The following is a 12,801-nucleotide window of genomic DNA, read 5'->3' as shown; positions in this document are numbered from 1 at the left end:
TGTCTCTCTCTGTCTGACGCTCTGGTCCTAGACGACGGTATGTCTCTCTCTCTCTCTGTCTGACGCTCTGGTCCTAGACGACGGTATGTCTCTCTCTCTCTGTCTGACGCTCTGGTCCTAGACGACGGTATGTCTCTCTCTCTCTCTGTCTGACGCTCTGGTCCTAGACGACGGTATGTCTCTCTCTCTCTGTCTGACGCTCTGGTCCTAGACGACGGTATGTCTCTCTCTCTCTCTGTCTGACGCTCTGGTCCTAGACGACGGTATGTCTCTCTCTCTCTGTTTGACGCTCTGGTCATAGACGACGGTATGTCTCTCTCTCTCTCTCTGTCTGACGCTCTGGTCCTAGACGATGGTATGTCTCTCTCTCTCTGTCTGACGCTCTGGTCCTAGACGACGGTATGTCTCTCTCTCTCTGTCTGACGCTCTGGTCCTAGACGACGGTATGTCTCTCTCTCTCTCTGTCTGACGCTCTGGTCCTAGACGACGGTATGTCTCTCTCTCTCTGTCTGACGATCTGGTCCTAGACGACGGTATGTCTCTCTCTCTCTCTCTGTCTGATGCTCTGGTCCTAGATGACGGTATGTCTCTCTCTCTCTCTCTGTCTGACGCTCTGGTCCTAGACGACGGTATGTCTGTCTCTCTGTCTGACGCTCTGGTCCTAGACGACGGTATGTCTCTCTCTCGCTCTCTGTCTGACGCTCTGGTCCTAGACGACGGTATGTCTCTCTCTCTCTCTGTCTGACGCTCTGGTCCTAGACGACGGTATGTCTCTCTCTCTCTCTCTCTGTCTGACGCTCTGGTCCTAGACGACGGTATGTCTCTCTCTCTCTCTCTGTCTGATGCTCTGGTACTAGACGACGGTATGTCTCTCTCTCTCTCTGTCTGACGCTCTGGTCCTAGACGACGGTATGTCTCTCTCTCGCTCTCTGTCTGACGCTCTGGTCCTAGACGACGGTATGTCTCTCTCTCTCTCTCTCTCTGTCTGACGCTCTGGTCCTAGATGACGGTATGTCTCTCTCTCTCTCTCTCTGTCTGACGCTCTGGTCCTAGACGACGGTATGTCTCTCTCTCTCTCTCTCTCTCTCTCTCTGTCTGACGCTCTGGTCCTAGACGATGGTGTGTCTCTCTCTCTCTGTCTGACGCTCTGGTCCTAGACGACGGTATGTCTCTCTCTCTCTGTCTGACGCTCTGGTCCTAGACGATGGTATGTCTCTCTCTGTCTGACGCTCTGGTCCTAGACGACGGTATGTCTCTCTCTCTCTCTGTCTGACGCTCTGGTCCTAGACGACGGTATGTCTCTCTCTCTCTCTGTCTGACGCTCTGGTCCTAGATGACGGTATGTCTCTCTCTGTCTGACGCTCTGGTCCTAGACGACGGTATGTCTCTCTCTGTCTGACGCTCTGGTCCTAGACGACGGTATGTCTCTCTCTCTCTCTCTGTCTGACGCTCTGGTCCTAGACGACGGTATGTCTCTCTCTCTCTCTGTCTGACGCTCTGGTCCTAGACGACGGTATGTCTCTCTCTCTCTCTCTGTCTGACGCTCTGGTCCTAGACGACGGTATGTCTCTCTCTCTCTCTGTCTGACGCTCTGGTCCTAGACGACGGTATGTCTCTCTCTCTCTGTCTGACGCTCTGGTCCTAGACGACGGTATGTCTCTCTCTCTCTCTCTCTCTCTGTCTGACGCTCTGGTCCTAGACGACGGTATGTCTCTCTCTCTCTCTCTTTCTGACGCTCTGGTCCTAGACGACGGTATGTCTCTCTCTCTCTCTCTGTCTGACGCTCTGGTCCTAGACGACGGTATGTTTCTCTCTCTCTCTCTGTCTGACGCTCTGGTCCTAGACGACGGTATGTCTCTCTCTCTCTCTCTGTCTGACGCTCTGGTCCTAGACGACGGTATGTCTCTCTCTCTCTCTCTGTCTGACTCTCTGGTCCTAGACGACGGTATGTCTCTCTCTCTCTCTCTCTCTGTCTGATGCTCTGGTCCTAGACAACGGTATGTCTCTCTCTCTCTCTCTGTTTGACGCTCTGGTCCTAGACGACGGTATGTCTCTCTCTCTCTCTCTGTCTGACGCTCTGGTCCTAGACGACGGTATGTCTCTCTCTCTCTCTCTGTCTGACGCTCTGGTCCTAGACGACGGTATGTCCCTCTCTCTCTCTCTGTCTGACGCTCTGGTCCTAGACGATGGTATGTCTCTCTCTCTCTCTCTCTCTGTCTGACGCTCTGGTCCTAGACGACGGTATGTCTCTCTCTCTCTCTGTCTGACGCTCTGGTCCTAGACGACGGTATGTCTCTCTCTCTCTCTGTCTGACGCTCTGGTCCTAGACGACGGTATGTCTCTCTCTCTCTGTCTGACGCTCTGGTCCTAGATGATGGTATGTCTCTCTCTCTCTCTCTCTGTCTGACGCTCTGGTCCTAGACGACGGTATGTCTCTCTCTCTCTCTGTCTGACGCTCTGGTCCTAGACGACGGTATGTCTCTCTCTCTCTGTCTGACGTTCTGGTCCTAGACGACGGTATGTCTCTCTCTCTGTCTGACGCTCTGGTCCTAGACGACAGTATGTCTCTCTCTCTCTGTCTGACGCTCTGGTCCTAGACGACGGTATGTCTCTCTCTCTCTCTGTCTGACGCTCTGGTCCTAGACGACGGTATGTCTCTTTCTCTCTCTGTCTGACGCTCTGGTCCTAGACGACGGTATGTCTCTCTCTCTCTCTCTGTCTGACGCTCTGGTCCTAGACGACGGTATGTCTCTCTCTCTCTCTGTCTGACGCTCTGGTCCTAGACGACGGTATGTCTCTCTCGCTCTCTGTCTGACGCTCTGGTCCTAGACGACGGTATGTCTCTCTCTCTCTCTGTCTGACGCTCTGGTCCTAGACGACGGTATGTCTCTCTCTCTCTCTCTGTCTGACGCTCTGGTCCTAGACGACGGTATGTCTCTCTCTCTCTCTCTGTCTGACGCTCTGGTCCTAGACGACGGTATGTCTCTCTCTCTCTCTCTCTCTCTGTTTGACGCTCTGGTCCTAGACGACGGTATGTCTCTCTCTCTCTCTCTGTCTGACGCTCTGGTCCTAGACGACGGTATGTCTCTCTCTCTCTCTCTGTCTGACGCTCTGGTCCTAGACGACGGTATGTCTCTCTCTCTGTCTGACGCTCTGGTCCTAGACGATGGTATGTCTCTCTCTCTCTCTCTCTCTCTCTGTCTGACGCTCTGGTCCTAGACGACGGTATGTCTCTCTCTCTCTCTGTCTGACGCTCTGGTCCTAGACGACGGTATGTCTCTCTCTCTCTCTGTCTGACGCTCTGGTCCTAGACGACGGTATGTCTCTCTCTCTCTGTCTGACGCTCTGGTCCTAGACGATGGTATGTCTCTCTCTCTCTCTCTCTGTCTGACGCTCTGGTCCTAGACGACGGTATGTCTCTCTCTCTCTGTCTGACGCTCTGGTCCTAGACGATGGTATGTGTCTCTCTCTCTCTGTCTGACGCTCTGGTCCTAGACGACGGTATGTCTCTCTCTCTCTGTCTGACGCTCTGGTCCTAGACGACGGTATGTCTCTCTCTCTCTCTCTGTCTGACGCTCTGGTCCTAGACGACGGTATGTCTCTCTCTCTCTCTCTCTCTCTGTCTGACGCTCTGGTCCTAGACGACGGTATGTCTCTCTCTCTCTGTCTGACGCTCTGGTCCTAGACGACGGTATGTCTCTCTCTCTCTGTCTGACGCTCTGGTCCTAGACGATGGTATGTCTCTCTCTCTCTCTGTCTGACGCTCTGGTCCTAGACGATGGTATGTCTCTCTCTCTCTGTCTGACGCTCTGGTCCTAGACGATGGTATGTCTCTCTCTCTCTCTGTCTGACGCTCTGGTCCTAGACGACGGTATGTCTCTCTCTCTCTGTCTGACGCTCTGGTCCTAGACGACGGTATGTCTCTCTCTCTCTGTCTGACGCTCTGGTCCTAGACGACGGTATGTCTCTCTCTCTCTCTCTGTCTGACGCTCTGGTCCTAGACGACGGTATGTCTCTCTCTCTCTCTCTCTCTCTGTCTGATGCTCTGGTACTAGACGACGGTATGTCTCTCTCTCTCTCTGTCTGACGCTCTGGTCCTAGACGACGGTATGTCTCTCTCTCGCTCTCTGTCTGACGCTCTGGTCCTAGACGACGGTATGTCTCTCTCTCTCTCTCTCTCTGTCTGACGCTCTGGTCCTAGATGACGGTATGTCTCTCTCTCTCTCTCTCTCTGTCTGACGCTCTGGTCCTAGACGACGGTATGTCTCTCTCTCTCTCTCTCTCTCTCTCTCTGTCTGACGCTCTGGTCCTAGACGATGGTGTGTCTCTCTCTCTCTGTCTGACGCTCTGGTCCTAGACGACGGTATGTCTCTCTCTCTCTGTCTGACGCTCTGGTCCTAGACGATGGTATGTCTCTCTCTGTCTGACGCTCTGGTCCTAGACGACGGTATGTCTCTCTCTCTCTCTGTCTGACGCTCTGGTCCTAGACGACGGTATGTCTCTCTCTCTCTCTGTCTGACGCTCTGGTCCTAGATGACGGTATGTCTCTCTCTGTCTGACGCTCTGGTCCTAGACGACGGTATGTCTCTCTCTGTCTGACGCTCTGGTCCTAGACGACGGTATGTCTCTCTCTCTCTCTCTGTCTGACGCTCTGGTCCTAGACGACGGTATGTCTCTCTCTCTCTCTGTCTGACGCTCTGGTCCTAGACGACGGTATGTCTCTCTCTCTCTCTCTGTCTGACGCTCTGGTCCTAGACGACGGTATGTCTCTCTCTCTCTCTGTCTGACGCTCTGGTCCTAGACGACGGTATGTCTCTCTCTCTCTGTCTGACGCTCTGGTCCTAGACGACGGTATGTCTCTCTCTCTCTCTCTCTCTCTGTCTGACGCTCTGGTCCTAGACGACGGTATGTCTCTCTCTCTCTCTCTTTCTGACGCTCTGGTCCTAGACGACGGTATGTCTCTCTCTCTCTCTCTGTCTGACGCTCTGGTCCTAGACGACGGTATGTCTCTCTCTCTCTCTCTGTCTGACGCTCTGGTCCTAGACGACGGTATGTCTCTCTCTCTCTCTCTGTCTGACGCTCTGGTCCTAGACGACGGTATGTCTCTCTCTCTCTCTCTCTCTGTCTGACGCTCTGGTCCTAGACGACGGTATGTCTCTCTCTCTCTCTCTCTCTGTCTGATGCTCTGGTCCTAGACGATGGTATGTCTCTCTCTCTCTCTCTCTCTCTCTGTCTGACGCTCTGGTCCTAGACGACGGTATGTCTCTCTCTCTCTCTGTCTGACGCTCTGGTCCTAGACGACGGTATGTCTCTCTCTCTCTCTGTCTGACGCTCTGGTCCTAGACGACGGTATGTCTCTCTCTCTCTGTCTGACGCTCTGGTCCTAGATGATGGTATGTCTCTCTCTCTCTCTCTCTGTCTGACGCTCTGGTCCTAGACGACGGTATGTCTCTCTCTCTCTCTCTGTCTGACGCTCTGGTCCTAGACGACGGTATGTCTCTCTCTCTCTGTCTGACGTTCTGGTCCTAGACGACGGTATGTCTCTCTCTCTGTCTGACGCTCTGGTCCTAGACGACAGTATGTCTCTCTCTCTCTGTCTGACGCTCTGGTCCTAGACGACGGTATGTCTCTCTCTCTCTCTGTCTGACGCTCTGGTCCTAGACGACGGTATGTCTCTTTCTCTCTCTGTCTGACGCTCTGGTCCTAGACGACGGTATGTCTCTCTCTCTCTCTCTGTCTGACGCTCTGGTCCTAGACAACGGTATGTCTCTCTCTCTCTCTGTCTGACGCTCTGGTCCTAGACGACGGTATGTCTCTCTCTCTCTCTGTCTGACGCTCTGGTCCTAGACGACGGTATGTCTCTCTCTCTCTCTCTCTGTCTGACGCTCTGGTCCTAGACGACGGTATGTCTCTCTCTCTCTCTCTGTCTGACGCTCTGGTCCTAGACGACGGTATGTCTCTCTCTCTCTCTCTGTCTGACGCTCTGGTCCTAGACGACGGTATGTCTCTCTCTCTCTGTCTGATGCTCTGGTCCTAGACAACGGTATGTCTCTCTCTCTCTCTCTCTCTCTGTTTGACGCTCTGGTCCTAGACGACGGTATGTCTCTCTCTCTCTCTCTGTCTGACGCTCTGGTCCTAGACGACGGTATGTCTCTCTCTCTCTCTCTGTCTGACGCTCTGGTCCTAGACGACGGTATGTCTCTCTCTCTCTCTCTGTCTGACGCTCTGGTCCTAGACGATGGTATGTCTCTCTCTCTCTCTCTCTCTCTCTGTCTGACGCTCTGGTCCTAGACGACGGTATGTCTCTCTCTCTCTCTGTCTGACGCTCTGGTCCTAGACGACAGTATGTCTCTCTCTCTCTCTGTCTGACGCTCTGGTCCTAGACGACGGTATGTCTCTCTCTCTCTGTCTGACGCTCTGGTCCTAGACGATGGTATGTCTCTCTCTCTCTCTCTCTGTCTGACGCTCTGGTCCTAGACGACGGTATGTCTCTCTCTCTCTGTCTGACGCTCTGGTCCTAGACGATGGTATGTCTCTCTCTCTCTCTGTCTGACGCTCTGGTCCTAGACGACGGTATGTCTCTCTCTCTCTGTCTGACGCTCTGGTCCTAGACGACGGTATGTCTCTCTCTCTCTCTCTGTCTGACGCTCTGGTCCTAGACGACGGTATGTCTCTCTCTCTCTCTCTCTCTCTCTGTCTGACGCTCTGGTCCTAGACGACGGTATGTCTCTCTCTCTCTGTCTGACGCTCTGGTCCTAGACGACGGTATGTCTCTCTCTCTCTGTCTGACGCTCTGGTCCTAGACGATGGTATGTCTCTCTCTCTCTCTGTCTGACGCTCTGGTCCTAGACGACGGTATGTCTCTCTCTCTCTGTCTGACGCTCTGGTCCTAGACGATGGTATGTCTCTCTCTCTCTCTGTCTGACGCTCTGGTCCTAGACGACGGTATGTCTCTCTCTCTCTGTCTGACGCTCTGGTCCTAGACGACGGTATGTCTCTCTCTCTCTGTCTGACGCTCTGGTCCTAGACGACGGTATGTCTCTCTCTCTCTCTCTGTCTGACGCTCTGGTCCTAGACGACGGTATGTCTCTCTCTCTCTCTCTCTCTCTGTCTGACGCTCTGGTCCTAGACGACGGTATGTCTCTCTCTCTCTCTCTCTGTCTGACGCTCTGGTCCTAGATGACGGTATGTCTCTCTCTCTCTCTCTCGGCACTATAATACATCTAAAAGTTCATCAGTGTCTTTCTAATTGGGACTAATCAGTGATCCATCAATCTAACCAAACCCTATCTCCTCTCGCTCTATCAGATGACCCTCAGATGACAGGGACCCCCACCTTCTCTCCGGCAGCATCTCCCCATAAGGGCCTCCCTCCCCGGCCTCCCTCCCACAGCCGGCCCCCTCCCCCCCAGTCTCTAGATGGCCTCAGCCACCTGCACTACTCCCACTCCGAATACGACAAGTCCCCCATCAAACCCAAGATGTGGAGCGAGTCCTCGCTGGACGAACCCTATGAGAGGGTCAAGAAACGCTCTTCACACTCCAAGTGAGAGGTCAACTCTGTTGCCATGATGATATATCTATACTGGGGTCGTGGGGCATGTGATAGTTGGTTGAATGATAGTATAATGCTTCTACACCTGCATTGCTTGCTGTTTGGGGGTTTTAGGCTGGGTTTCTGTACAGCACTTTGCGATATCAGCTGATGTAAGAAGGGCTATATAAATACATTTGATTTGATTTGATTTGATGAATGATTAGAAGATAGCAACAGTAATGTTAAGGTTTTCTAAGGACTCTGTCTCTCCCTGTCCAGTCACAGGCGGTTACCCGGCTCTGGTAGTTGTGCGGAGGCAGGAGGCAGTAATTCTCTGCAGAGTAGCCCCATCAGGAGTGTTCCTCACTGGAGCCCCCAGTCCAGCATGCCCTCCACCCCCGACCTGAGGACCAGGACCCCTCACTACGTACACTCCACCAGGTAACCACCAGATAACCTAAAAATAACCTTCAGAAAACTACCGCGCTATGGTCACCTCACTAGGTCAAAGTCACAACCATACTGTAACCTCTCTCTCCATCTTTCCCTTCCTCTCTCCATCTCTCGCCCTCCCTCTCTGCATCTCTCTCCTTCCACCAGGTCTGTGGACATCAGTCCCACCCATCTTCACAGTCTGGTTCAGCACTTTAGGAACCGCAGCTCCAGCCTGGAATCTCAGGGCAAGCTGCTGGCCTCCGACCCCGACACACACACTCACACACACACCCTGGGAGCCCCGGGCAGCCCAGACATCTTCCTGGCCCCGGGGACTCGCAGCTCCAATGGCTCTGACCCGCTGGACGACTGTTCGTCCTGTACCTCTCAGAGCAGCTCAGAACACTACTATCCTGGGGTAGCTCCAGGCTCCAACCCAAACTACTCCACCCTAGGAGAGGACTCCCCTTCCAAAGCCAGGCAGAGACAGAGACAGAGGCACAGGTTAGTACAGCAGAGGTGGGTGTGTCCAGAGACTGACTTTAGACTTGTTTAGCAGAGGAGTTGTTTCTATGTTTAATATGTATGTTAACCTCCTCTCTCTCTCCAGGTCTGCAGGTCACCTTGGTTCCTCTAACTCTGGCTCCATGCCCAACCTTGCAGCCAAGAACGGTTCAGGGTGCGGTGGTACGGGGGGAGCAGGGACTGGGTCAGGGCACCACGGGGTGTACCTCCACAGCCAGAGTCAGCCCTCGTCCCAGTACCGGATTAAAGAGTACCCCCTGTACGTAGAGGGCAGCCCCAACCCGGTGGTGGTGCGCAGCCTGGAGAGTGACCAGGAGGGCCACTACAGCGTCAAGGCCCAGTTCAAAACCTCCAGCTCCTACACAGCCGGGGGCCTCTACAAGGAGACCTGGGGGGGCGAGGAGGGGGGAGAGGGGAGCAGCAGACTCACCCCGTCCCGCTCCCAGATCGTACGGACTCCCTCACTGGGTCGAGAGGGGGGAGGAGGGGGGAGGGTGGTGGTGACAGATGAGTTGAGGTGTTGGTACCAGCGCTCTACGGGCAGTGTAAAGGAGAGGAGTCACTCCGGCTCCAACACGTCGGACAGCGGCTCGCTGCAAGGCACACTGGGACTCGGACGAGGGAGCAGGGTGGGGACGCTCGCCAAGGGATCACCAGGTGGGTGATAACACACACACGTAGACCCGTTTATGTTCTAAGCTAGGCTTGAATCTGGTAGGATAGTTAGAGATTTGATTGGGTCAGGCATTGTAAAGGACAGATATATATATACACACACACAGTTGAAGACAGAAGTTTACATACACTTAGCTTATAGTCATTAAAACTCATTTGTCAACCACTCCACAAATTTCCTGTTAACAAACTATAGTTTTGGCAAGTCGGTTAGGACATCTACTTTGTGCAAGACACAAGTAATATTTCCAACAATTGTTTACAGACAGATTATTTCACTTATAATTCACTGTATCACAATTCCAGTGGTTCAGAAGTTTACATACACTAAGTTAACTGTGTCTTTAAACAGCTTGGAAAATTCCAGAAAATGATGTCATGGCTTTAGAAGCTTCTGATAGGCTAAATTACATAATTTGAGTCAATTGGAGGTGTACCTGTGGATGTATTTCAAGGCCTACCTTCAAACTCACTGCCTTTTTGCTTGACATCATGGGAAAATCAAAAGAAATCAGCCAAGACCTCAGAAAAAAAATTGTAGACGCCTGAAGGTACCACGTTCATCTGTACAAACAATACTACGCAAGTGTAAACACCATGGGACCACGCAGCCGTCATACCGCTCAGGAAGGAGACGTGTTCTGTCTCCTTGAGATGAACGCACTGTGGTGCGAAAAGTGCAAATCAATCCCAGAGCAACAGCAAAGGACCTTGTGAAGATGCTGGAGGAAACAGGTACAAAAGTATCTATATCCACAGTAAAACGAGTCCTATATCGACATAACCTGAAAGGCCGCTCAGCAAGGAAGAAGCCACTGCTCCAAAATCGTCAATAAAAAGCCAGACTAGGGTTTGCAACTGCACATAGGGACAAAGATCGTACTTTTTGGAGAAATGTCCTCTGGTCTGATAAAACAGAAATAGAACTGTTTGACCATAATGACCATCATTATGTTTGGAGTAAAAAGGGGGAGGCTTGCAAGCCGAAGAACACCATCCCAACCGTGAAGCACGGGGGTGGCAGCATCATGTTGTCGGGGTGCTTTGCTGCAGGAGGGACTGGTGCACTTCACAAAATAGATTGCATCATGAGGAAAGAAAATGATGTGGATATATTGAAGCAACATCTCAAGACATCAGTCAGGAAGTTAAAGCTTGGTCGCAAATGGGTCTTCCAAATGGACAGTGACCCCAAGCATACTTCCAAAGTTGTGGCAAAATGGCTTAAGGACAACAAAGTCAAGGTATTGGAGTGGCCATCACAAAGCCCTGACCTCAATCCTATAGAAAGTTTGTGGGCAGAACTGAAAAAGCATGTGTGAGCAAGGAGGCATACAAACCTGACTCAATTACACCAGCTCTGTCAGGAGGAATGGGCCAAAATTCACCCAAATTATTGTTGGAAGCTTGTGGAAGGCTCCCCGAAACGTTTGACACAAGTTAAACAATGTCAAGGCAATGCTACCAAATACTAATTGAGCGTATGTAAACTTCTGACCCACTGGGAATGTGAAGAAATAAAAGAAAGAAAATAAATAAATAAAAGCTGAAATAAATCGTTCTCTCTACTATTATTCTGACATTTCACATTCTTAATACAAAGTGGTGATCCTAACTGACCTAAGACAGGGAGTTTTTACTAGGATTAATTATCAGGAATTGTGAAAAACTGAGTTTAAATGTATTTGGATAAGGTGTATGTAAACTTCCAACAACTGTATATACACACTACCGTTCAAAAGTCACTTAGAAATGTCAAAATACCAGTCTTAACGTCAACAGTGAAGTGTCGATTCCGGGATGCTGGCCTTCTAGGCAGAGTTCCTCTGTCCACTGTCTGTGTTCTTTTGCCCATCTTAATCTTTTCTTTTTATTGGCCATTCTGAGATATGGCTTTTTCTTTGCAACTCTGCCTAGAAGGCCAGCATCCCGGAGTCGCCTCTGCACTGTTGACATTGAGACTGGTGTTTTGTGGGTACTATTTAATGAAGCTGCCAGTTGAGGACTTGTGATGCATCTGTTTCTCAAACTAGACAAACTTTTGAATGGTAGTGTATATTCTTTACAGAATTGTTAGTTCATGAAAGAACATTGGAGAGGCTGATGTTCATCAGAGTGTGTGTGAATGAGAGTAAAGCGATCCCTGAACCAAATGGAGCTCGTTAGTCATGTTAGTCACAGTGGGGCATAGCTGGGATAACACAGCCCATGACCACCTATTGACGTGTGTGTGTGTATAACTGTATGTCTCTCTGTACTTCAGCGTCCCCTCACAGCCCGAGGAGTGGGACTCCCTCTAGTGAACAGGCCGCAACACCCACGCCCCCCTGCAGCCCACAACACATCCTCAACTGGCAGAGCGGGTACGACACACACATGCACGCGCATGACAGACACACAGACAAACAGCACACACACATGCACACACCAATACATCATTTGCAGAGTGATATATAACGTGTTTGGGGTTAAAGACCAGGCACTCAGGATCCTAATCCTATTTGACATTTAATCCTGGGTTAAAGGTTAAAGGCTTTGGCTCCTGTATTGCAATTCACAGGACAGAGTCTACATCCTCACAAAACATATTCAGCATCTACGCTTCTCTTTACAACCTCTATAACCTCTGCCTTACCAACCCCTAACCTTTGTCCTTCTCCGGCACGGTACTCTGTCTAGCTACTGATCACACGGCTGTCTTGTCTTCCTAAAGGACTAACTGATTTGTTAACTTATCTTTCCTCTCTTTCGTTCTTCTCTATTTTTCCTTCTCATTCCATCTCTCTTTATCTTTCTCCCTCTCTCCCTCTCACTCCCTCTCCTCCTGTACTAACCTCTCTGCTGTCTGTCTGTCTGTCTGTCTGTCTGTCTGTCTGTCTGTCTGTCTGTCTGTCTGTCTGTCTGTCTGTCTGTCTGTCTGTCTGTCTGTCTGTGTTTCCTGGTTTAGCGGTACAGCAGACAGCTCTCCTACTGAAGACGTGTGTCAGTCTCCCACTCAGCCCAGCTCTGACGCATAGAGGTACTATCTGTCTGCCAGGACTCTCCCCGAACACAGACCTAGAAATACAACAAATATACCAGAGAACTACAGAACAACAATTGAGAACCATAGACCATAAAAACAACCCATACTGTCGGTCTGGACACTCCTAGACTTCCAGGACATAGAAACAAACCCGATAGAATAAATCCTGGCACCTAGACCAGAGACATAGAAAGAGAAACTCAAATAGATCAGGGGCATAGAAATAGATCCCCTTGACTAGGTATGTAGAGACAGAACCTGAACTAGATCAAAGGTGTAGAAATATAATCTGTTTTCTAGATTCTTAGTTTTGTACCAAATGCTGAGTTGAATAGGCTCTTCCCGTTTCCAATCCTTTCTAATTGCAAGTTTGGGAATGGTGTCTGTTCTATCTGCTCTGTTTCTATGACTGTAACTGGACTCTGCATGTCTGCTGTGTGTGGCTGCTCTCTAAAGCAGGCCTTAAGACTCATCTTTATCGGCTGGCCTACCCTTCCTCCTAGACTTTGATTGTTGCTTTTATGATATGGTTATACGTATATTTGCTTTAGTAAAACAAAAACAATAATTTTATTTCATGAGATTATTCTTGTAGAATTAAAAG

At 50.7% G+C, this 12,801-nt stretch overlaps 1 protein-coding gene across 15 annotated transcripts in view; it reads left to right on the top strand.

The window, feature by feature from the left end:
• The window catches only part of LOC139540499 (FERM domain-containing protein 4A-like), a 260,292-nt gene that overhangs the window by 238,659 nt on the left and 8,832 nt on the right, over window positions 1–12,801 (top strand). For 11 of the 15 annotated variants that reach the window (XM_071344379.1, XM_071344380.1, XM_071344376.1 and 8 more), the window contains 5 exons: window positions 7,309–7,546; window positions 7,817–7,978; window positions 8,138–8,476; window positions 8,583–9,154; window positions 11,436–11,535. In XM_071344379.1, the coding sequence (XP_071200480.1) occupies window positions 7,309–7,546; window positions 7,817–7,978; window positions 8,138–8,476; window positions 8,583–9,154; window positions 11,436–11,535 (1,411 nt within the window). Of the gene's footprint in view, window positions 1–7,308; window positions 7,547–7,816; window positions 7,979–8,137; window positions 8,477–8,582; window positions 9,155–11,435; window positions 11,536–12,119; window positions 12,192–12,801 lie in introns of all 15 variants that reach the window. The other 4 variants (XM_071344384.1, XM_071344374.1, XM_071344378.1 and 1 more) reach the window with 3 other exon arrangements.

This window comes from Salvelinus alpinus, chromosome 15 (genome assembly GCF_045679555.1).
Source record: "Salvelinus alpinus chromosome 15, SLU_Salpinus.1, whole genome shotgun sequence".
Lineage (NCBI taxonomy): Eukaryota > Metazoa > Chordata > Actinopteri > Salmoniformes > Salmonidae > Salvelinus > Salvelinus alpinus.
The sequence above is the reverse complement of the archived record's forward strand: the minus strand, read 5'-3'. Positions and strand labels throughout refer to the sequence as shown.